Raw genomic sequence first — 25,891 nt, 5'->3', positions numbered from 1 at the left:
TCAAACATCAGCATTCTGAAGATTCAAGGATTGAACATGCTGTTTAAGGACTGAACATCAGCAATGTGGGGAATTTCTCCCCACATTGCTGTATGGATGGGTGGCAGAAAACTGAAATTTTTTTGGATCAACATTTACTGAACATGCTGTTTAAGGACTGAACATCAGCAACGTCTCCCCACATTGCTGTATGGATGGGTGGCAGAAAACTGAAATTTTTTTGGATCAACATTTAAGGACTGAACATGCTGTTTAAGGACTAAACATCAACAATGTGGGGAATTTCTCCCCACATTGCTATATGGATGGGTGGCAGAAAATTGAAATTTTTTTGGGATGGTATTTAAGGATTGAACATGTTGTTTCCTCCCTAACTTTTAATTGAGTTTACTGGCTACATTCTATATGCAGCAGCTAAGTAACAGAAACACACACATCATATATGCAGCAGCTAAGTAACAGCACGGGATATCAACAATATAATCACCAATCCAGAATAAAAAAGAGACATCTTCAAAGCATAAACAAATGAAATCGCAATAGAAATGGCAGCCACACAGAAATAGGAGGATCCATCCAACTGAGTTATCCAGTCACATTCAATACCAACAGAAATGGCAGCCAAACATCGTTCACGGGTTCCTCAATTATAAGTTTACCGGATAAATCACAACCTGAGCGTGGAACTATCCTGCTAATTTGGAAAACACATACACAGTAATGGACTGAGTGGTTGTCCTGCTAATTTAACGATGTCATTCCCTTTTCAGCTTGTATTCTAGCTACAAGATTCCCGAAAGATTCAGAAAATGGAGTATTGTGGAAGTTGTGGGGGAGTATTCGCAAACCCTAACCTCAAAATCACTTCCCGGAACTTGAAATTGAAAACCCTAACTTGATAATCGACTAACCTAGAATCAAAATTGAAAGCTTTGACTTGATAAGCAGCGGGAGAAGGCAAATTACAATGGATTCGTGGGGTAGAAACCGAGCACATTACCTCGGCAGAGCGCGGGAGTTCAGGTGCTTCAAGCGGGGAAGTGAGTGACAAGCAAACTTCGACTCACGGACTGGAGTCTCTGACTGGAATGGCGTCGTCGAGGCGTTGAGGCATCGAGCTTCGATGGAGGAGGCGCTGAAGTCACGGAGTTCTTTCGAGATTTCCAGAATGGATGTGCTAGGTTTCGGGAGGATCGGATTTGCAGAGATAAAATGATGGCGGATTTTGAAATTAATGAACAATTACGAGGACATTTTAGTATTTTCACCGTTAATTCCGGATGCTCCTTAGCTAATCCGGATCTCCACCTGAGGCTCCCTCAGTCCGGATGAAAGCCGGATTGGTAGCACTATCCGGAATACCTATTCTGCATGACATGCGAACCAAATGTCAGATTTCGGATTCCGTACGGATTAGGTAATTCGTTCCTTATCATTTCCTACAAACCAAACATGCCCTTACTGTTGGTTTATCTTTTGAAGGTTTACATTAATCGTGAAACTGTGGTTTATTTTTTAATTATTTTAGAGTTTAAAAAAAGGAACGGTTTGTCGTGGTCTGACTATTACGAGCAATCCAACGAAATTTTTTATTAGAGTTATGTTATTTTATTAATTTTGCTATTTTAATTTGTTATTTTATGAATTTTTAAATTGTAATCTTGAGGTAAAAGAAGAAAGGAAAAAAATGAAAAAAGAAAAAAGAAAAAGAGGAGAATAATTTAAAGCATGTATGTATAAGTTCAATGGAAATATGTATCATTGATTTGTTAATAATGACATGTGTCGTGTTCTAGTAAAGGAAACAGGAGATAGGGACATGAATCGGGGATAGAGTATTTGTGTGCGATTTTTGATTGAGAGGGTCCAAAAGTTGCCATGTAGTATGTTATACGTCCCAATCATGTTATGATGGAAGGATGGGGGGATCTGCAAACTGGGCAGACGGGATGAAGAAAAGAGGAGTAGAAGAATCATTCACTTCTCGGGTTTCAGATCTGTCTCGTACTCCTGCAAACCATTGTTATCAGGACCGGACTGAATTGGCCGGTTCGACTGGTCGGATCGGGAATTGGCACCATGTCCGGTCCGGTTCGCCTAAAAATCCAAATTGCAAATTTGAACTGCCGGACTCATTAAACCGGCCGGTTTGGAGCAAAATTCCATTGAACCGGCCGATTTTATGGATTATTTATTTAGTGTAAAAATTACTTGGTTGTATAAGGATTTGAACTCATAGCCTCTTGTTTCCTATAAAAGCATACTACCAACCAAGCCACCGCTACTTTCTTGTTCTTTAAACTCTACTTTTAAGTACTTATTAAAATCCAATATTTATTTTGCAGTAAGAAATATTACATATAGATATTTTATTACACTATTCTTATATTTCTTTGAAATCATCATACTTCTATCTTAATTATCATAATTTTTTTAATAATATGAATATTTATTTTATTTTAATTAAACGTGCGGTCCGATCCATCGAACTCCCGGTTGGACTCATAAACCCATGAATCCATAGCCCTTTCGGTTCTGATAACACTGCTGCAAATGCAAATGTCTCCTCCTCTCCATTAGTGGTGGGTGGGAGGGGCGACCCCATCTTGTCATGGAGAGCAACAGTCCCTGGCAGTACTTGGCTCGTAATTAATTCATACGTCATCTTCGTTCCTTCCTGGCCGCATTCTCAGTAATAATATGGCCCGCGTAGTTAGCAGGTCCAGCTCCTCCGTTGTTGTGTAATTAAAATAATGAATTGTACGCGGTCAGATATTGCGCGTTATCTGAAGCCCAATGAAATATCCCTCCATACATTGTGAGAAGACAAAAGTAATTTATTATGGTCAGATAATGCCACAGAAAATGAAACAAAAGATTGGATGGTACATGCATCTTGTTCTATTATTAGTTAGTTCGGGTCCTTAAACATGGAACTCTTCAATCTCAACCTTTTTGTATGTTTGTCTGATCCAAGTTGACTTAGCAATTTGTTTGAATTAAGGTGAAAAGAGGGAAAAGGAAAGGAAAGGAAAGATATTTCTATTTCTTTGTTCGAATATATATATATTCTGGATAACCTTGTTGGAATATTAAATTTTAAGAAACACTGGCCAAAAAAAAAAGGTAAATTACAAAAAAAATTCAAATTTTGTAAAATGTCTCAGTTTTGTCCTAAATTTTGTTTTGTAAAAAAAAAACCATAAATTTTCTAAAATGTCTCAAAAATGACCTCCGTTATAACTTCCGTTAATTTTTGCCTACGTGTGACCTACGTGGACTGTTAAAGGGACCCACTAGCCTACGTGTGACCTACGTGGACTGTTAAAGGGACACACCATCAGCAGCAAAAATTGACGGAAGTTATAACGGAGGTCATTTTTGAGACATTTTAGAAAATTTATGATTTTTTTTGGTACAAAACAAAATTTAAGATAAAATTGAGACATTTTACAAAATTTGAATTTTTTTTGTAATTTACCAAAAAAAAAAAGGAATCTTCCTTACCGTTTCTTTTTGGACGGTGATAAAAGCCCAGTTCGAATGCCTTTACTGCTCCACTTTTCAAATCCTTACGGAATATTGTCAAAGAAAGTTTTTTTCTTTTTCTTTTTCAGTTATCAGGGAGCGTATGGCCCGGTATAAGAATAGAAATAGTGAAGTTAATTTTGTGAGTGTTGCTCAGCATTATTTTGTAGAGGATGAACAGAAAAGCTAACTCCACGATTGCCTTTAGTTCCTAAAAATGCTAAGGCTAATTGTATGAAAGATTTTCGACCTAACTCTTGTTGTAATACGTTCTACAAATGTGTTACTATAGTGATTGCCAATAGAATTCGAAGGGTTCTGCCAGGTATCATAAGTAGGAATCAGCCGCCCAAGTGTTCGGTCCCTAGCTTGTCCACTCGAACGTGTCCTCGTCAAGGGATTGCTCCTCAACGTCACGAACACTAGCACATAGGGTGCCCACAAGTGTAGATGGCATCCATGAATCGAACGGGAACGCGTAGTGGTCTCCTCAAGCAATTGGCAGCCAAGGGAGGCTCGGTTTGCCTCCGATCCGCTTCAGGAAGTGGAGCACGCGGCTGTGGTGATAGCCGTGTGCCTCCTATGCTCTCTCTCACTCCTTCAGGTGTCTTCCAACTAATGAATTGCACTAAGGTTTCAAGATAAATATACCTTTATGCAGTTTGCCTTTTAATTCTTAGGGACTTATTTGCAAATCTAATTAATTCATAATTAATTAATCTTTTGCAATCATGTCCTTATAGTCTTAGATATTTCAAGGCCATAACATTCCCAAAAGAGAGAGATCGTGATGTCTCAACTGAAGTTTCCACATAGATGGACTACTTTCTATTTGAGGAAACTATTATATCGAATATGAGTACTCCTTAAATGAGTCCACCTTAATATTGGATTTGACTTCGCAATGTGCTAGCACCTCTGCAACCATATTACAAGTCTTATCCGAGAATTGATTGATAATTAACTGTCTTCATCAAAATCAATTCAATCTTAGCTCAAACAAATCCTACTGTGTGTGACTAATTAGGTTTATCACTAAGTGGCAATGAGATTATATTGTCACCCTTTTTGACATTATTAGAAACTCCTTTCCATAACCAAAAGCACAACTCCTAAACTGCTCTTGGCTCCCAAAGATCATGAGTGATGCTTAACAGCAAATCATGAAAATCCAGTTAGTGACAAATGTACGATTAGGACATTCTGATGAGTCTATGACCATATATACCATGCACTCGAGTCCCTTCATTGTAGATCCTGATTTAGCCAGGGTCATGGTTAATGTCAAACCTTATAGCTGATCATATGAAATCTTTGAGCTTTCATTCTTAGATCAATAGAACTTAAAACAAAAACTCTTTTTTGTTTAAATTCAACCGCCTTAGTCAAAGATTTCTTGATCGAGAATAGAACTCAAATCCATGGGATCTTTCCCCATTTACTCAGGTCAATGAATTCCATCTCAACCGGCCTCCATACACAACTAATTAGGACCACCGTCTACCGAATTTATACAGGCCCACTGAAGAGTAGGCCTAATATATAATGGATCAACCAAATAATGAAGATCAAATTCAAGACGAGGTGATTTCTATTCATGGAGGTGCTACTACATAAGGATGGTTCTTATTTCGTATATTAGTCTTCTAGAAAAAGAATATACTCATTGTCTTTGAATTTAGGAAGATAATATCATAGTTTCATGTTGAGTAAATAGGTAATTTCGTCACTGACTTTCGCAAGTTGTATCAATTTCGTCCATGACTTATTTTTTACATCAATTTCGTCCCTAACTTTGCACTTTTACATCAATGTCATCCCTGACTTTGCACGGTTACATCAATTTGGTCCCTAACTTTTCTATTACATCAAAGTGATCATCGACTTTGCATGGTTACATCAATTTAGTCCCTAACTTTTTGCAGTTACATCAATTAGTGCTACAGTTGCATCAATTTGGTTCTTCTGTGGGGTGGTTGCATCGATCAGGTCCCAATACGACATCAGTTTGGTCCCCTGTCACATCAATTTGGTCCCTGCCATTAAGTATTAATGCTGACGATGTTAAATGGTGCAAATTGTTACATCAATTTGGTCCTCATTAGTCCTTGACTTTTTTTAACCCATTTGTCTCTGTTTACTCTTCTTCTTCCTCTGCTCCTTCTCATTCTTCTTCTTCGGCACAAATCTCACCTGTTGCGACCCGGCCATTCCCGAGGCTAAGGGCGACTGCCTTCAATCTAATTGATTTTGGGGCAGTGGGCGACGGGGTGACCCTCAACTCCGAAAGCTGAAGTGTAGCTCATTAGATTCTAGAGAGAGAAAGCTTGAAAGCTCGTTAATGGCATATCATCGTAGCGATGTTATTTGACCAAAATTATTGTATAATTTCATTGCTTAGATCAGTAGGATGCTATAGGATCTTATAGAACCGAATTTGGTTGAGTCGTTTAAAATTATCGCATTCTAAAGTCGGCTGCAGACATGATGAATAGAGGATTCGAGCTAGTTTTTTGGACATATTTTCTCCATATTTTCACTTTCGTTTGATTCTAATCTATAGCCTGTTGTTTGAGGTTTCCACAGACACCTATAATACATAAATTCAAGTCTTGTGGAGATAGAAACGCTCTCCCGAAGTTGGCCTAATAGTTTGTCCAGTGTTGTTTGTGCTTGTGACGCCTAGCAACTTCGGGAGGCTCGATTGACACGCTCTGATCTTTGTCGATGTCTTCCATTGCGATTTCGACCCTCAATCCATCCAATTCCAATTGCTTTGTCCTCTAATTCTTTGGTTCCTAGTAAAGATCCATGAATTCCCGTTCTGAGTCCTCTCAACATCCTCCCGAACATCCCTGAGAAGTCCATTTACTGGGAGGCCTCCTTCTACGACATCCTTTTCGAGGACAAGGGTCGCCTTGGTGGGGGTTAAGGGTGGTCGAAGGAGAGGGCGAGGTCGGAGCGGATTTCGCCGAGTTGAAGGGAAGAATGGGTCTAGGGATGATGAACAATGGAGAGGGAGGAAGAAGATGATGAATAGTGAACATGGAGGAAAGAGAGGAACTGAACTGATGTAACGAGCATCATTTAATTTTAGGGTTACATCAATTTGCTCAGTCATTACATCAATTCAGTTCCTGAACAAATTAACGGAGCAGTAACGTCGTCTGTCCCTTAATCACTGGGACCAGATTGCTGTAGCCGAGGATCGATCTGATGTAACACCAAAACTCAAGGACTAGTGTTGCAAAAGTTAGGGACTAAATTGATGTAATTGTGCAAAGTCAGGGGCTAAATTGATGTAACCGTGCAAAGTCGGAACGAAATTGATGTAAAAAATAAGTCAGGGATGAAATTTATGAAAAAGTACAAAGTCAGGGACGAAATTGATGCAAAACATAAGTCAGGGACAAAATTGATGCAACTTGCAAAAGTCAGGGACGAAATTGCCTATTTACTATTTCCTATTTTATGTTTGGGAAGTATCTTAGATGTGAGTGTCCTTTTCTTGTATTAGAAAAGTCCCTTACTTATCAGTTTCCTATCTAAGAGTCTAGACAGTTGTCTTGAGTCTATAAATAGGGATTTATTCTCATTATAAGAAGAAGAATTGGTTGATTAATAATATTAGTGTGCTTTGTGCACTCTTTACATTTTGTGTCTCTCGAGTTTCTTTCGAGTGGTGAATATCATTTTTGTATCCTTGCATTGGCCTACCAAGGTGGTGACTCGACTACACGATTCTTAGAGTGATGATATCTAAATCTCTATGATAGTGTTTCTATCACAGACTTTCTCTCTCTAAGGTGGCGGCATCTGTATCCTAGAGTTTGAAGTCTCGACCCCCTTCCACATCAATCATCCCATACCGTCCTGGTATCACAGATATCCATGCTTAGCGTAAGTAAATATGTAGGAGCAAATCCTAATTACCCTTGTATGAGATAATCGTATTATCTTAAGTATAAGGTCTATATGTACTAATATGGTCTAGAAAAAATTCATTGACATTAGCAAAGTTACCAGGCAAATATTATCTATGTGTCACGTTCAATCTATTCATCACATAAGTGTTCATTTGTCTGTCTTGACAACTATTGTCAAATAGCATGAGATTCACTACTCCATCTTCATTAGTATCTCATATTAATCATGGATACAAACAGAGGTGACGGTCTTTCCGAAAAGATAATTTCCAATTAAGTCTTCTACGACTGAGAATAGTTTTAAGATATTTGTATCGAATTGCTACGTCACTCATATTCTTAAGAATGAAGCATTCAACAAATATCTCCCGGACTTATTCTAATAAACACATACAACATATGAATAATAAAATAATATTACTGTCATAATAGGAATTATCCAATTACATATATTGACTCCAAGGCTTATAACTAACAAAGGTATCAGCTGGAGACAAAGTTAAATAGTAAACTATTTGCTTGCCGAAGGAAGAAGCGGGCTTAGGTATTAAGGAGTTGAGCAATTGGAATACGGTGAGCATAATGAGGCACATATGGATTTTATTACTGAATGCGAGGTCCCTTTGGATTGCTTAGTTGCATGCTCATCTCATTAAAGGTAGGTGTTTCTGGGCCATCAAGGCATAAAAGACTGCACATGGAGCTGGAGGAAAATATTCCGGCTCTGAAAAGAGCCTAGAGGGCTACTGGAGAATAAAATAGCAGATGGCTCCAAATCTTCGTTTTGGTTTGATAGTTGGCTGATTATTGTGTTCTAGGAAATTTGGGTCTAGCGGAATTGGGTTTGTCCAGGTGGGACCCGACTCGATATAGATATTTACATGATTACCTGATATCTGTCCATATCCTAGATGGTTATTTACGCTATTCTATGGGAATGACCCAATAACTAGATGTGTAACCACATTATAAAACAGAGTGACCACCTGTGCGCACCCGAATTTTATCTCGTCGGGGCACGCATGCGCGCGTCTATGCAACGCGGCTTGGGAGTGTCCACCTTCCCGGGGACGCGCGACGGACGCGTGTGAGAAGGAGTCGCCACTTACTGTTTACGACCCGTAGGTCGAGAGCCGTTTAGTCGCCCGGGTCTAGGGGTACGGGGTACACCTAAATACTAAGGCAATGGTCATACGAAGCCGGATATTCCGAATTCGGGGGTTCTATTACGTGCGGGCCAATATCTCGCACGCCCTTTCGGTACTGTAGTTTGCTAGGCTTGCCGTTTTGTTTATTTACCACGTGATTTAGGGTTGTACTTGACTCGCCCGTTTTGACATCGTACAGTCGATGAATTGATCAAGTTGGGCCAAGAACCCAAAAGATGAGTAGGCTCGTGCATCGAGGAACCGGTTCACTATCCTAACGTTTACAGTTCGTCAAACCACGGCAGTCGACTCCCTGCGTGAACCGAAACAGCGAGTATTCAGGCTTACTCGTCTCTAGGCACTAATAGACCAACTTGACCGATTCAACACTCAGACCTCTCGCTCGTCGATCGGGGATCCTTACAAATGAATGAATAGATGTACAAATAAGATCCTCACAATATACACTCGAATAATTACAGAATACAACTGAATAAAGTAAATGGATCCCATTCGGTTTGCATTGGGCCAATATTCCGCTCCGGCTCACCGTGTGTTTTGAATGATCGATAAATAAATTAAGGCAATGCGGGCTCAAAGAGCCGGGGGTCGGGTCCAATCGAACCGTCAATTTGCAAGAGAACCGATTAGTTCCCACTGTAACCGTTGGACCGATCGAGCTCCTGGGTGATATCTAAACGCGTTTCACACATCCAATCCAAATTGCCTTCCACATAGGCCATATTTGGAGTGTGATGGTGACTCGAGGCTATATCCCATTCTACACTCGAGTTGCACGCGCTCAGTGAGTTAGGAGGCATTGGACCTCGTATTCGGTGATTTGGGGCGTTGGGCCCCGTGCAACACGTAGCCTATGGGCTCGGACCCGAACCGCAACAAATTAGCAAAAAAAAATGGAAAACAGAAGAAAACTGATAAAACTGATGAAAAACAGACAATAACTGATAAACATAGATAAATACAAACAAGTTGTATATTAGGCCGAATGTACGTGATTTAATAAGTTATTAACAGGGGTTGATTAGCAAACAATGTATCTAACCTAGGCAAACAAAGAAGTGGGTTGGGATATGGTTCTAGGCCAATTACATGTGTGAATTTGTTTTAGAACTCTATTCAGTGAGGTGTTACTGCGGTTTCACCGAATTAGCCAAACTTGTATTTTTGACTCTAGATTGGAACCTAGCATTCCACCTATCCATTATCTAATATTTGATCAAGTCAAACGCATGATTAATCCAGTTCTTCGTGTTTTGTAACTGAAATAAAATGTTCACCACCAAATCTACGATAGGGAGATAGAAACACCGAAAGTGAACGAGATGGGCCGTGCGAATGAAACTCGCACTTGAACGGGTTGCCCTTTCCCGGCCATAGATCGAGGTGTTTCCGACTCCCTAACGCCTAGGATATCGGTGAATCATGGAATGACGATTATGCCCTTGATCGGTAAAACGTGTGTAGTTCACATATAAATTAAAGATCGCGTGACACGAAGAGGTCTAAAAAGGACTCGCGCGTCTCGACTCGAGCAGCCTCAAATTGGGCTCGGACTCGAGTCATAGTACGCGAGTACTCGCTAGACACCGATTCTATTCGTGTTACACGTCTCGGTGCTTTGAAATTGTGAGCTTTTAAAGAAAAATGGCATTTCCGCCATTCTGTGAACCATCGATGCGCTTACGAATTAGCAATTAATTTATCCAATTATTTAGTCCAAGTAATTTAATTAACCGAATGATATGTTCCGTTTTTCCCATTTGTGAAATTATTCGGTGATAGTGATCTTATATCGAAAAATTGTGGACTTGACGGATAATCTTCCAAAACTAACACTCTTAGGGGGCGGCTAGCACATGATCAATGATAAAAATGAAAAATATGAATACACTCGACTCCAAGGGACGATTCCGAAGCGATGAAGGAGACTGTCCTAAACCCGGGAAGGGTCAAAGGGCACTCGGTCACCTCTCCAAGGGTTAGGCCGAGAGCTCTCCTTGACCCGACTTGGGTTATGGAGAGTCTCCTACATCGATTCTAGCCGTATCTTGCATACATAATACATCGAGCACAATAACAACACATATTTCGGTAAAAATGGAGGGAAACCGACGCCGCCAAGATCTCGAAGCACAACCACACAAACGAACGAACACATACAATATATATATAAAGGAATCGGTAAAACGGCATCGATTCATGCAATGGTAAAACGAAGGAACGCGGGAACCGATCTATTTCGGGACGGAAGAGGCTTCCTTGGACCCGCGTGGTCCAAAGGAACTCTCGGCCATGTCCACTCATGCACGGCCGTGAGTTCCCATGGCTCACATGGGTCAAGGCGGCCTTTTCAATCCCGATTTAAATCCTTTCTCGTTATATTAGCATGCTAGACGTGATTAACGAAGATGAAGGAATGGGACTCGACTAATTTCGGGGAGGGAGAGACCGCCCTAGCCTCGGGTAAGCCAAGGGAGCTCACAGGTCCCTCCCTTGGGACTAGGCCGTGAGTTCCTGTGGCTCAACCATGGCCAAGGGGGTCTCTCCTACCTCGATTCAAGCCGTTTCCCATCATGATACATGTATTTATACGTCACACGGATGCAATATGGAGAGTAAACGTGCATGAAATTGCATGGGGATGCATGGATTCGCATGAAGACCTTAACTTACGTACAACATGTGTATTAACACCTTATTACTCCACAACAAGCAAAGATCGGAGACCTAGACCCCTTTAAGTCGTAGAGGAGCATTACCTAGCCTCGATGTACGAGGGAGTCGGGGAAGTGGCAAGAAGGTCGGGTGACCTGGCTGGACGTCACGGGCAGAAAACACCCGTAAGGCGACTTGGAGAAAACGGGGTCGGCACGCTAGCTCCAACCACGACACGGTGCAAGATCAGGCTTCTTGGACTCCTAAGGGACGGACCTAGACATTCGTGGACAGTCCTGAACGTGCCATGGCCTGGACAAACCCGAAATAGTGAGAGAAAACTCGGTAAAAATTAACGGGACCCGATAAGAAGGAGGAAGTGGAACGGAGGTTGTGCACGGTTGAAGGGTTCTCGGACCGTGACCACCTCTTCACAGGGGAGAGTGAGGGTTATGAGGAACCCTTTGAGCGTGATGGCACGACTCGCCGAAGTCGTGGGAAGAAATGGCACGTTGTAGAAGTTGGATGCGCCCAGCGGGGAGTTATCGGGACCCGATAGTCCTCGCGGCTGGAATGTGATGATGGAGACTTCAAATGGAAAATCTGAGCTCGGGAATGGATTTAGAGAGTGGGAAATATGTAGTATATGAAGTTTGGTTGTGTTTGGCTTAAGTCGGGTCGGGCGGTGCTCGGAATACCGAGTGGTTTTTCGTCGGTTTTGGCCGGTTTCAGCCTTGTGATGGGTTGGACGAAATGAGGAAGAGGGCTGGGGTTTGAGAGGAGTTTAGAGAGAAGTTGGCTTGAGAGAGAATGAGAATGAAGAAGTGATTAAGCTTAATGATGGATGGGAACTTATTGGGAAGACTAATGGTGTGGTTAAGTGAAGTTAAGTGTGGTTTAAGGGGGGAAAAGGGGCTGCCAAAAATTAAAGAGAGGTTAGGGAGGGGAAATGGTCATGTTGAGTGAAGGGAAAGCAAGATGAGAGGTGATAGGAGGTGATGGGAAGTGATGGATGTAAGTGTGTAAGAAGATATTTCAAATTGTGTGGTGGAGGGAAGAAGCTTTGGGTTTGAGCCGTGGCTTGGGGCGGTTGGGCCGTGGCTTGGGTTTGAGCCATGGCTGTGGGTTTGAGTCGTGGCTTAGAGGCTTGGCTTGGCTAAGCTGTGGGTCCCATTCGATTAGGAGAAAATCCGGGAGAAGCTTGAGGCTCGATTGGTTACGCGTGTGCCTTCCGAGATCCGATTAATTGATGAATTTGGAATGCTTGCATGAAGGGAATTTAAATGAGCCCAATATCGCCATACTTCATGTGAACGAATCTTCGGGTGACTTGGCACCTAGAGAGTCGGTTTTGTCCAGTTTGGATGATCGAGGCGAGGTTGTTCGTCCTCGTTGTTCAATCGCTCCTGCATGCATTGTATCGTCCACCTCGGTGTGCTTTTCGTCTCATGCAGCACCATTGGTACGGCATCTCTGACCGAAGACCATTAGCAGGAGGTGACCTAGGGATCCGTGACTAGGGTTCTTTTAGTGCTTCCCAAATGCTCCGAGGCGTTCGGAGACCGCTACGGTCTCAGTTTGCCAAGAACGTGCCTCGAAGACTTGCCAAGAGGCGTTCGTGACCGTTAAAATGTCACCCCGGAGGTCGGCATGCTCCGCTTAGTCCAAGCCAATATGATTTCCTAGACCCCAGGGTTTGCTGGGAGTGGGTAGTGCAACGCTCGGATGTCAACTTTCCACCGAATAAGCCCTGAGCATTAGACTCTATCAAAAGGGGCCCTTTTCCCAGGCCGGGACCTACACCAAGCCGAATTCCGAAAGGCAATCTGAAACTTGTTCCATGGCTTTGGTGGTCCTGCGGCATGTATAGGCCTGTTTCCAACCGTCGTTTGCTCGTTCGTGGATTGAGTGCCCCAGGAGCCCTGTTAGGAAGGCGTCTGTGAATGTTCGGGAATGCCTCGGCTCAATTGGGATGCTTCTGAAATGCGCCCGGATGTGCCGTTGGTCATATTGGCACCAAGAGGGATTTTTAGAGTCCCATATTGGATACCTTCTGACGCTTCAGTGATCCGGTGATGAATAGTGTCACAGTGCCAGCTTCTGTTGCTTCGGGGCTCGTTGTTTATCTGCCCTTTTGATTGCCCTTCTGAGCCTTTTGGAGGACCTTGCTTCCCTTCTGTAGTCCACGCTCCCACGTCCGCGCGTTCACCTCCGATTGTCGGGTTATGAATAGCAATCCGAGCTTCGGCCGAGAGTCCTCGTGGCGGGAGCCGGTGGGCCAAAATGGGGTGCTGACAGCTTGCCCCTCTTTGGTTGCATGCTAGATTAGAGGTTGTGGCCAAAGATTATAAGAAGCATCCCCTTTTTAGGTCCGGCGACTGCTCTGATACCGTTCCCCCATGGTTGCTCGTACCTTGCTTGGATGCATCGGGACATTGTGCCTGAAACAAAAGTTCACAGGTTGGGGGAACCCAAAAATAGGAATCTAAACCGGGATGGACCCGAACATGAATTTTAAACCGGGATGGACCCGAAACAGGAATTTTAAACCGGGATGGACCCGAACAAGAATTTTAAACCGGGATGGACCCGAACAAGAATTTTAGACCGGGATGGACCCGAAACAAGAATTTTAAACCGAGATGGACCCGAAACAGGAATTTCACACCAGGATGGACCCGAACAGAAATTTTAAACCGTGATGGACCCGAACAGGAATTTTAAACCGGGATGGACCCGAAACAGGAATTTTAAACCGGGATGGACCCGAAACAGGAATTTTAAACCCAAACAGGAATTTTAAACCGGGATGGACCCGAACAGAAATTTTAAACAGGGATGGACCCGAACAAGAATTTTAAACCGTGATGGACCCGAACAAGAATTTTAAATCGGGATGGACCCGAACAGAAATTTTAAATCGGGATGGACCCGAACAAGAATTTTAAACCGGGATGGACCCGAACAGGAATTTTAAACCGGGATGGACCCGAACAGGAATTTTAAACCGGGATGGACCTGAACAGGAATTTAGAACCGGGATGGACTCGAAACATGAATTTTAAACCGAGATGGACCCGAACAAGAATTTTAAACCGGGATGGACCCGAACAGGAATTTTAAACCGGGATGGACCCGAAATAGGAATTTTGAACCAGGATGGACCCGAACAGGAATTTAGAACCGGGATAGTCCTGAGCAGGAATTTTAAAATCGGGGTGGACCCGAAACATGAATTTAGGAATCACGCAAAGCGCCGTGTGATATGGTTCGCTTGGCCTTGTGCCTGGACCGCATTATGCGCGGCGACTGATGATGATCTCCCCTCGCTTGCCCTTCTTTGGACGTCGGTGGTTTGGTAGTATGGCGCATCCCTCGACGATTTCTGGCGTATTGAGAGCACGACCTGTCGCGTGAGGCAGATATTAGTCTGTCAGCGGGGAGCATCCTTTGGGATTCCTTATCGCGCTTGTACATAGAAAAAAGAAAGCCTACAAAGGATGTCAGCTGTGCGAGGTCGCTGAGACTACGACGTGTAAGAGGAATCTATGTAAAGATGTATCGGGGATGTGATATTGGTGACCATTGAAGGGCGGCCGTATCCCTGAAGCAGAAAGGCCATTGGAGGGACGGGCATAACCCATGAACTGTATGTACAGGTAAAGGAAGGAATATTTTGGAATCCTCCAAATCAAGGATACAACAATTCGATCCCATTTCAATGTGAGTCCAGGGCTCGGAGAGTTGGAGAGAGTTTGCGTGCGTCGCAGGCCGCCGAACCACTACTCATTGTAGCTTCACGAGGAGTGTCGCTCTTCTTTCGTGGCCGAGCCGACAATTGCCCCCCTAACTTTTGCCTAGGCCGTAAGATGCGTGATGGCCTAGCGGGGTATTTTATATTATCTTTTCTCTCGTGAATGCTCACCTTTTGCTACGATCACCCGTGTTTGTGTTCGATCGGACCCTATCGGTTCCTCTAACTTTTGCCTAGGCCGCCCTCCGAGGGTTTTCGACCTAGCGAGGAAGTGATTTAGGCTCTCCTTTTGCCATGACTCCCCTTTGCAGGATTTTAAGTCGTGCCACTCGTTCCCTAGCTTTTGCCTAGGTCACCTCGAGGAGGTTTTCGACCTAGCGGGAAAATCATTCTTTTTTTTTCAAGAAGGTTTTGCGATGGGGAAAATGGCGGGAGTCTGTGTACGTATAAATGAATGGAAATGTTTTACAAACGAAACGGGTGCGAGGCCAAGCAAACGAAAGGCAAACGCGAGTAGTCAGGGATAATATTTCTTGATGGCGTCAGCGTTGACCGAAAGCGCGTTTTCGGCGCTGTCCATGTCGCTCAAAATGATTGTTCCCCTGAAGAAAGTCTCTTTATCGACGAAGGGACCGTCGTATTTGTACGAGAACTTCCCTCGAGAATCAGGCGCGACGTGTAAGACCTTCCTCAAGACGAGGTCATCGGGACTGAACTCTCGGCGACGGACCTTTGCGTTGAATGCTCGAGCCATCCTCTGTTGGTAGCACTGTCCATGGCATAGTGCTTTCAATCTCTTCTCGTCAATGAGGTTTAATTGCTCGTAGCGTTGTCTTGCCCATTCCGCTTCCTCAAGTTCGGCCTCGGCAAGGATCCTCATGGAAGGAATTTCCACTTTGATCGGGAGGACTGCTTCCATGCCATAGACCAAGGAGTATGGAGTTGCCCCAGTTGAAGTACGTATGGATGTTCAGTACGCCAGGAGTGCATAGGGGAGCATCTCGTGCCAATCCTTGTAGTTCACTGTCATTTTTTCGATGATCTTCTTGATGTTCTTAATCGCCGCTTCTACCGCACTGTTCATTTGGGGACGATATGGGGTGGAGTTGCGGTGTTGGATTTTGAATTGTGCACAGAGCTCGTCGATAACCTTATTGTTCAGGTTTTTGGCGTTATCCGTGATGATCGTCGCAGGAACCCCGTAACGGGCAAAGACGTCGCGCTTGAGGAAACAGGCCACGGCTTTCGCAGTGACAGATGCGAGTGTTATAGCTTCGATCCATTTGGTAAAGTAATCGATCGCCACCAAGATGAAGAGGTGTCCATTGGATGCCTTAGGATTGATCGGGTCAATTACGTCCATTCCCCACATTGAAAAAGGCCATGGGGCTGTCATAAGACGTAGTTCATTAGGGGGAGCTTTGATTTGATCAGCGTAGACTTGGCACCGGTGATAGTGTCTGACGTGCTTTACGCAGTCGGTTTCCATGGTGGACCAATAGTAACCTAAGCGCATGAGCTTCTTGGCAAGCATGAGCCCATTCATATGGGGCTCGCAATTCCCTTCGTGCACCTCCTCCATGAGGCGCCGCGATTCATGTACGTCAATGCACCTGAGCAATGTGGCGTCGAAGGATCGTCGGTAGAGTGTCTCGCCGCTTAGGAAGTAGTGCACCGCGAGTCGTCTGAGTGTCTTTCGGTCGGGGCAATCGGCGAAAGGAGGAAATTGACCCGTTTGTAGGAAATTCTTGATGTCCTCATACCATGGTTTAGCATCGGTTGCTTCGATCGCGTCGCAGTAGGCCGAGCCTTTGGCAACTTCGATCTTGAGGGGTTCAATGACGTTCCCCTTTATGATGCTTGCTATAGACGCGAGTGTTGCGAGCACGTCCACGAACTGATTCTTTGCGCGTGGAGTGTAGGTGAACGAGATCTTCTCAAAAATTTTCGCCAATTCCTCGAGGTATTCATGGTACGGGACTAACTTTGCGTCCTTTGTCTTCCATTGTCCCAGTGTTTGGAAGATTGTGAGCATGGAGTCGCCGAATACTTCTAACTCCTTCACCTTGAAGTCGATTGCCGCTTGCAAGCCGAGAGTGCATGCCTCGTACTCGGCCACGTTATTGGTACAAGAGAAATCCACTTTTGCAGCGACCAGATAATGACGTCCGTCTGGGGATATTAGCACTGCCCCAACTCCGGATCCCACAGAATTGACCGCCCCATCGAAGTACATCTTCCATGTTGGCTCATCCTTCTCTTCATCTACTTGGAGGATTCCTTCATCTGGGAAGTCCGCGTTTATCGGCGTGTCGTCGTTGATCGGGAATTCCGCTAGGTGGTCGGCGATTGCTTGCCCTTTGACAGACGTGCGGGACACGTACTCTATGTCGTATTCCATCAGTTGACAGCGCCATTTTGCGATGTTCCTCATGGAGGACGGGCTATCGAGTAAATATCGCAGGGGGTCCGCTTTTGACAACAAGCGGATTGTGTGATATAGCCTGTACTGTCGGAGCCTTTGCATGACCCATACTAACGCACAACACATTTTCTCAATCTCCGGATAATTGGATTCCCCTTCAGTAAATTTCTTGCTTAAGTAATATAACGCCCTCTCCGTGTGTGTCGACTCATCTTCTTGCCCTAACATGCACCCTATGGATTGCCGGCGTACTGTCAGGTATAAAATGAGGGGATGATTCGGCATAGGTGGGACTAGTACCGGCGGTTGAATTAAGTAAGCCTTGATGGTGTCGAAGGCATTCTGACATTCATGGTCCCATTCAATCGCTGCATTTTTGCGGAGCAAGCGAAAGAGCGGCTGACACTTATCTGTCAGGTTTGCGATGAAGCGCGCGATGTAGTTCAACCGTCCCAAGAAGCCGCGCACCTCTCGAATCGTTGACGGCGGGGGAAGCTCTTTGATTGCCTTGACTTTGTCCGAATCCACCTCGATACCGCGCTTGCTGACCACGAATCCTAATAGCTTTCCTGATCGGGCACCGAATGTGCATTTTGCCGGGTTGAGCCGGAGCTTGTATTCTTTTAAGCGATTGAAAAGGCGCTTCAGGTTGACAAGGTGGTCTTCTCCTTCTTTGCACTTGGCGATCATGTCATCGACATAGACTTCGACTTCCTTGTGCATCATGTTGTGGAATAATGAGACCATAGCCCTCTGATAAGTTGCCCCTGCGTTTTGTGGCTGAAAGGCATAACACGGTAGCAAAAAGTTCCCCACATCGTGGTGAACGTCATCTTGACTTTGTTCTCTTCGGCCATCCGAATTTGATTGTATCCAGAGAAGTAGTCCATGAAAGAGAATTGAGCGTGGCGTGCCGTATTGTCGACTAGGACGTCAATGTGTGGTAGGGGGAAATTGTCCTTAGGGCTGGCCTTGTTGAGGTCGGGGTAGTCGACGCAGACTCGGACTCTTCCGTCCTTTTTTTCCACCGGCACGATATTTGCCACCCACTCGGAATAGTTGCAGACTTCGAAGAACCCCGCGTTGATCTGTTTGACGACCTCTTCTTTGATGCGGAGGAGAAGGCTAGCCCGCTGTAGTCGTAACTACTGCCGCTTGGGCGAGAACTTCTCAATGTCAGGTGGAAGGAAGTGCTTGACTATTGAAGGGTCTAAGCCGGGCATATCAGCATAAGACCAGGCGAAGACCTCTTGGTATTCCCTTAGGAAGTCGATCATTTGGGCTCGTTGCGCAGGGTCGAGGGCTGTCCCAATTTTCAAAGTGCAGGGTTCTTCTTCGGTACCCACGTTGATCTCCTCTGTTGGCTCGACAGAGGTGATTTGATGGTCCTCGAGGCGACGCAAACTCTCTTCCATCTCGGGCACTTGACCATCCTCGGGAAGCCCTTCCCCGAAGTATACGGGTTGGGGCTCACTGAGATGCTCTTCGAATGGGTTCGAATCGAAGTTTCGGAGATTTGGATTCGAGTGGAGCCTGGAAATTCGAAAGAATCGTCTTAGAAAATTTAGAGCGCTGTGAATGAAAGAATAGGAAAAGGAGATGAAACGCATGGGAGTTCAAAAATGCATGTAGGGATTTCATTGATAATAGGGCAAATTACAAAAAAAAACCCAAGTTTTGTAAAATGTCTCAGTTTTGTCCTAAATTTTGTTTTGTAACAAAAAAAACCATAAGTTTTCTAAAATGTCTCAAAAACGACCTCCGTTATAACTTCCGTCAATTTTTGCCTACGTGTGACCTACGTGGACTGTTAAAGGGACCCACCATCAGCAACAAAAATTGACGGAAGTTATAACGGAAGTCATTTTTGAGACATTTTAGAAAACTTATGGTTTTTTTTGTTACAAAACAAAATTTAGGACAAAATTGAGACATTTTACAAAACTTAGGTTTTTTTTTGTAATTTACCCTTGATAATATGAACATGAAGCCATGACAGAGATCCCTCTTCCGTCATGTGGCCTATAGCTATGCCGATACGCGGGAAACATCTTGTACATAGATAAGCCTTACACATCGGCGATCACAGTCGAGTAGCGCGGGACTGAGGTCCAGTTGTCAAGCTCCTCATTTTCCTGCGCCAGGCGGATGTGAACCCCTCGGTGACGGCATACACGGCTAACAGAGCGACAGGAGTGTCGTCGGAGTCCGAGGAAGGGCCGTCAAGGGTGCCCCCGATGATGCGTGGAGGTCCGGGAAAGAAGTGGGACAACAGGGGAACTGGGATGCCCCTATTGAGCTTCCCATAGTGTGCGACGAGGCGATGGAGGTGGTTGCCTCTACGGGCCTCGATGATCTCAGGGCAGGAAGAGCGAAAGCCGAGTCCTCTCCTATTCTTATATTCTTCGACCTCAGTGGGGCGGTTGATCCCCTGTCAGCGTGCCCCGAGGCCTGCGCCGGGGACGTAATTGTGGCGCAATAAAACCTTCCCTATCATGCGATCAGCGCGGGACGGGCCGATTTCTCCGTAGTCCCGAATGACAGAGATAGTTTCGAATGAATGGAACGGGAGGTTTTCATCATCCCCAACGCTGATGTAGGGCACCGCCGTCTCTTTGTAGATGGCGTAGTCTTCTTCTCCTTTTACCATGATGAGCTTCTCTTCGACGATAAATTTCAACCTTTGGTGTAGAGAAGAGGGGACGGCACCGACTGAGTGGATCCAAAGCCTTCCGAGCAATAGGCTGAATGCGTTCGGGATGTCGAGCACCGGAACGTGATGCTGAACGAGCACAGGCCAACGTCTACGAGAATGTCGATTTCTCCATTCACCTCTCTTCGTGAGCCGTCAAAGGCTCGGACCGCAGTTTGGCTCGGGCGGACGCGATTGAGGTCCACGTTCATCTGCTTCAAGGTGGTTACCGGGCAAACGTTGAGCGCGGAACCATTATCAATCATGACCCGGCCAATGATGTAGTTGTTACATTTGCAGAAAATGTGCAATGCCCGCGAATGTGTCAGATGGGAGCTCGTCGTCCGAGAACGAGATGGTGTTGGAGAAGATGGAACCGACGGTCTCCTCTATCCTATCCGGAGGCGTTTCCTTTGGGACTTGTGCCGCGGTCAGTACCCACAGGAGGGCCTCTCGATGAGGTTCCGAACTGAGAAGGAGAGCGAGCAGTGAGATGTGGGCCGAGGACTTGGCCATTTGCTCGACTACTTTGTATTCGCTTGCCTTTATGATCTTCATGAATGCTTCTGCTTCCTCTTCGGTCACCCTCTTGGATGGAAAAGGCGTGCTTTCAGGTACTGCCCCAACTTCAGCGGCGGGCGCCTTCCCTTTGTCTATGGTTACCAGATTCTCATACACTCGCCTCGAACGTGTCACACCAATGACACTGAACTGTCGCTCGATGCTCCGGATGCCTCCTTCATAGGTCCAGGGGACCTTGTTGTCCAAGTACGGTTCTCGAGCGGGGATATCTACGACAAAAGGGGCCGGCGAGGCCATGTGCCCTGCGAATCCGACCGTGGGTTCTTCGGGGTATAGTCGATCACGAAGGGAAGGGGATTGTCTTGTTCGTTCGCGTCCTCCCCCAAGGTGCATATAGTGATCATATTTATGGAGGATCCCGAGCTCGGCCTGTGATCAGGGAGGGGGTTGGCCTGCACATTTGGGGGTCTGACGGCATTGAAGGTGAGCCTGTTGTTGTCGATCCTTTTTTGAATCTCATCTCGTAACCTCCAACAATTATCGAGAGTATGCCCCGGCGCGCCTTGATGATATTCGCAGTGTTTAGACTGATCTTGAGTGGTCGGGTCAAAGTTCGGGCCTGGGGATATCGGCTGAATCTGATTGCCCGCAAGGAGTTGTCGATATATGTGAGAAAGGGGAGCAGGTAGAGGTGTGTACTGCTTGCGAGATCAGTATTGCGTGACGCCGACCTGCGGACCTTGTGAAGCAGGGCTCTACTGCGCCGGTGGAGGGGCTCTCGACACCGGGGGCCTAGGTTGAGGGGACGGAGTTGGTGTAGGTGTGTAGTGGTGCACGAACGGTTGTGAGGTCATTGGTGGCGGAACCGGTGGAGCCGAGTAATAAATCGATTGAGGTTGGTGCTGTGGAGGTGGGGGGAAGTAGGCAAGAGCGGCAGTTGGTGCGGTCGTGAGATTCACCGAGTATTGCTGGGGCGTCGGATGTGCTGGATTAACGGCGTTAACTGAAATCTCTTTCCCTTTCCTTCCGCTGGAAGACGTCGTCGTCGCAGGGGCCTTCTTCGAGGATTCTTCTCCTTTACTGGTGGGGCCCTCCATCCTGCCGAGCTTGATTCCCAAGTCGAGCTTTTTCTCGGCCTCGATGAGGTCGGAATGAAGAAGTGTGGGCCAATAAGTGCGAATAATATACTCCCCTCAGTGTGGAGTGGAACAATTGGCTCTGTTGTACTTCGCTGATTAGAGGGATGTGCTTCGCCATTTGGTAGCGTATTCCTCGAACCTTTGGCCCTGCGCCATCTCCATCATGCTCAATTCCAAGAGGGTCGGAGGAGTTTCCGCATAGTACTGGTACTGGTCGATGAATTTCCGGGAAAGGTCTGCCCACGTCGGAATGTCCTCGGCCTTTAGTGATGTGAACCAATCGAGAGCTGATCCCGACAGGCTGTCTTGAAATGAGTGGATGACGAATTCCTCGTAATCCCAATACTGTAGCATCTTCCCTCGGTAATGGCGGAGGTGGTGTCGTGGATCTGTCGTGCCTTCGTAGGTCTTGAACTCCGGGATCTTGAATTTCGAGGGTAGCCGCATGCCTGGGAAAAGACTACAGTCACCATAGCTTGCGTTGGGTCGAGTCTCGTTTGCCTGCAGGGCTCGTATTGTTTCTTCCATTCTCTTGAGTCTACGTTCCTCCTCAGCGTCAACCTCGGGGAGAAAGTGCGTCAGTGAAGCGAACTGGGCCGCGTGAGTTGGTGTGCCCGGTTCGAGGAAGGTGGTATTTATAGGAGGCGGTGCTTGGTAGGGGAGGCTAACGTAGGGTGGTAGAGATGGGTAAGGAGGAAGTTCTGTGGCTTGAAGGTGAGCTGGAGCAGGTACGCTTGACGCCGGAAAAACCATCGGCGGAGGGACGGTATAGAGTACGGCTGGAGCCGGCATGGAGACCGGTGGTGGCGCGGACAAGACCTAACTGAAGATAAGAATGCTGCCGGTGGAAGAGGGAAGGCCGTGGGGGCCGGTAGCGGCGGAAAGGGGCTGGTGAACAGGTGAACCGTGGACGTGTTGGTGGAATCCAAGAGGTCGGGTCGACTGTTGGCCCTTGTCTCGACGGAGGCGTGGAGCTCAAGGATGCATGGTTCCTCTGAGTAGGGCGAACAGTTGGCCATGTTGGTGGTCATGCTGGCAGCTAGTTGGTTAACTGAGCCCTCGAGTGCCGCGATGCGAGCACGGTCGTCGGAGGTGGATGACGCCGGTGAGACTCGTGGAAGGGGTGCCCCTAAAGATGTTGGGGGTGGGAGATGCGTCGAAGGGGCGCCTGAATGTGCCGGTGGTACACCCGCGGGAGTCGGAGGCGGTGGAGCATGCGTCGGGGGGAGCTGAGAGTGAGCCGGGACCGGTGGATTGACTTCTTCGGAGATATCAATTCGGTTCTCTTCCGTCATCCTGATACGTTGACGAGTCGGGTAACGGTGTGACGCCAGTTGTGATTACCCAGATTCCAAGAGTGTGTAAGCATGATATTAACACTTTCGAAAGGACAAGTGCGGAATAAATAAAAGGACAAGATGTATGAGATGCATGAGTTTCAAAATACTAATGTCATCACATTGGTTTGATTCGAGTTCCATAGTTTTATAAAGTATAGCACACAGAAGAAAAGAACATAAACGTAAGCCGACATCCCTTTGCGCTCGGAGGCCGGCTGAAAGCAGCGTAGGTCCGAGCGAGGGCAAAATGAGTGCGTCCACTAATCCTAAGGATGGGGGGCTCCGTGCGCCCTTGCCCGCGCTCGGTTTAACGTAGCGCTCAGGCAGGCCATCTCCCGGACTAAGGTCGCGATCCGGGGGCGTGCTCGAGCTAGCTCCGTCTGGAGCTCCCTGAAGTCCGCGACTTCCGCACGAGAGTCAACAAGCTCGCAACGGATTCTATCTCGCTCCTCCCTGATGGAATGTAGCTCTGCGCGCATGGCCGCTTGGGTGGAGCTTTCGGCTTCCGGGGTGGATGTAGATGCGGCTCGGGGCATTGGGGCTGTCTGGGACCGCTGCGGCGACGTTGGCCCTTGTGAATAAAACTGAGCCACGTATGCTGATGTGGCGGAAAGTGCTCGCTCTTCGTCGGTGGGATGCTCGGGGAAGTAAAGACGATGTATGGTGCTAGCGTCCCGTTGACGGTGAATCTCTTGGATCTGCAGGAATTTTGCGGGGGTCGTGGATGTGGAGTCGGCCCATTGGATGCGGTAGGGTAGGCGGTCTACCTCGGCGGGAATGTCCTGTAGGTCGCTGAATTGTCTGATTACTCGGCTGGAGAATATGAGCGTGCTTCCCAAATGGCTGAGAAGAGGGACTCCCACTATTCCGGGACACCCCGTGATCATGGGGCCGCCGGGATTCCAACGAGCGACCCATAGGAACCGCGCGAGTGTTAACTCGCGCCAAAAGTGCCTCCATTCTGAGAAACTGCGCTCGGGAGGTCGAAAGACCGGCACTAGGCGCTCAATCAGCGAACGCTCGTCCGCAATGTAGGAGAAAGGATGTGATGAGCAGAAGGGGCGAATATGCGCGAGGAGCCAAACTATTAGAAGGTGCGGGGATCCTCTCATCCTGCCGCGCCGAACCTCTCTAACATAGTCTAGAGACCGAACGGTCTCGGCTAGTAAAGCCTCCACATAACTATGGCCTCCCACCGCTTGGAGGACGACTTGGGCTATAGCCCCGTCAATTAAGTTTGGCGCGTATGGGAACAGGAGGGTGCCGAAGATCAAAAGCAGGAACCCGTGACACGCGTCGCGCTGGTAGGACGCCGTCGAAGGTGTCAATGCATGGAGAAGCGTCCAGTCTGAAAGCCGTGCGATCCTGACATCGTGATCCCATCCTTGATGAAGCTCTTGGTGGAGTTCTTGGACGGGTATGCCGAGGAGGGTGGAGAGTTGGCTTCGAATTACCGCGAACGGGTTGGGCACAAAGATGCCTTGGGTCGTGGGCGTAGGCCTCTGGATGAGCGCCGTATACTCCTCAATTGTGGGTGCCAATTCTGTTCCCTGAAAGTTGAACACTGCATGTTGGGGGTCCCAGAATTCGGCGGCGGTCCTTAAGAAGATCCAATCCACCGGAGTTTCAGCAAGCATGACCATGTCTCCGATGATGCCTTGAATGAAAGAGCGGTCCACCGGGCGGAGTGTCCTCCAAATGCGCATGATTTCTTGCCTAGGCGGTGTGATTGCTTCGAGCCTGAGGCCGGGAGCCGAGCGATCCATCCTTACCTAAATGGAGGAGATGTCGACTCAACGTCTTAAGAATCATATCAATGTAATGTCCTAAGTCGTTTTGGAAATAATGCATGCAGTGCGGGAAGATAAACTTTAACCATGTTCTTTACAGTATACATCACTCTTTCTCGAACAAAACAACAAAAAGCCCGTCCTAAAAAAAACTACGGGCCGACTCAATGACTTGACTTTGGGGTCGGTTGGCGGCATGGAGGCAAAGATTGGTCCAGCATGACGGTCCCAGTGTATGCATGGTTTCCAGTGCTACTGGGAGAACCGCTAACTAGGGATGGGGGCTCCCGATACAAGGGTGTGAATTCCTTGAAATCGAGCGAGGATCTTTGGGGGCCGGTTCGGTAGCATAGCCGACTCGATCCGTTCCCTTACTCAGAACCTTTGACTAACCTAGCTTCCTATCTTTGGTGCCCGTGGGATTTTGAACAAGGTACCTAGAAACCCGCTAGAATGATGCGATGCAAATACGTAAAGTAAATGCGAGAAATAAATGTGCTTAAAAATAAATGTACGGAAAAGCGATAAATAAACATGCAAGCAAGCAAACGGAATCGAGCCCGAACCCTCTAGATGTCCCCAGTGGAGTCGCCAAGCTATGCGCACCCGAATTTTATCTCGTCGGGGCACGCATGCGCGCGCCTATGCAACGCGACTTGGGAGTATCCACCTTCCCGGGGACGCGCGACGGACGCGCGTTAGAAGGAGTCGCCACTTACTATTTACGACCCGTAGGTCGAGGGCCGTTAAGTCGCCCGGGTCTAGGGGTACGGGGTACACCTAAATACTAAGGCAATGGTCATACGGAACCGGAAATTCCAAATTCGGGGGTTCTATTACGTGCGGGCCTATATCCCGCACGCCCTTTCGGTACTCTAATTTGTTAGGCTTGCTGTTTTGTTTATTTACCACGTGATTTAGGGTTGCACTTGACTCGCCCTTTTTGACACT

The 25,891-nt window shown here is 46.7% G+C and overlaps 1 protein-coding gene across 1 annotated transcript; it reads right to left on the bottom strand.

Moving 5' to 3' along the window:
- Positions 1–15,549: 15,549 nt before the first annotated feature.
- LOC116204989 lies at positions 15,550–18,204 on the bottom strand. The gene is made up of 3 exons (XM_031537397.1): positions 17,083–18,204; positions 16,167–17,031; positions 15,550–15,941 (listed from the first exon to the last, which is right to left on the bottom strand). Exons 1-3 carry the CDS (start codon positions 18,202–18,204, stop codon positions 15,550–15,552), a joined length of 2,379 nt encoding a protein of 792 aa, XP_031393257.1.
- Between the last annotated feature and the right edge of the window lie 7,687 nt (positions 18,205–25,891).

The sequence above is a fragment of the Punica granatum genome, chromosome 1 (genome assembly GCF_007655135.1).
Source record: "Punica granatum isolate Tunisia-2019 chromosome 1, ASM765513v2, whole genome shotgun sequence".
In the NCBI taxonomy this organism is placed as follows: Eukaryota; Viridiplantae; Streptophyta; class Magnoliopsida; order Myrtales; family Lythraceae; genus Punica; species Punica granatum.
Note: the sequence above shows the minus strand (reverse complement) of the source record. Positions and strands in the feature narration are given on the sequence as shown.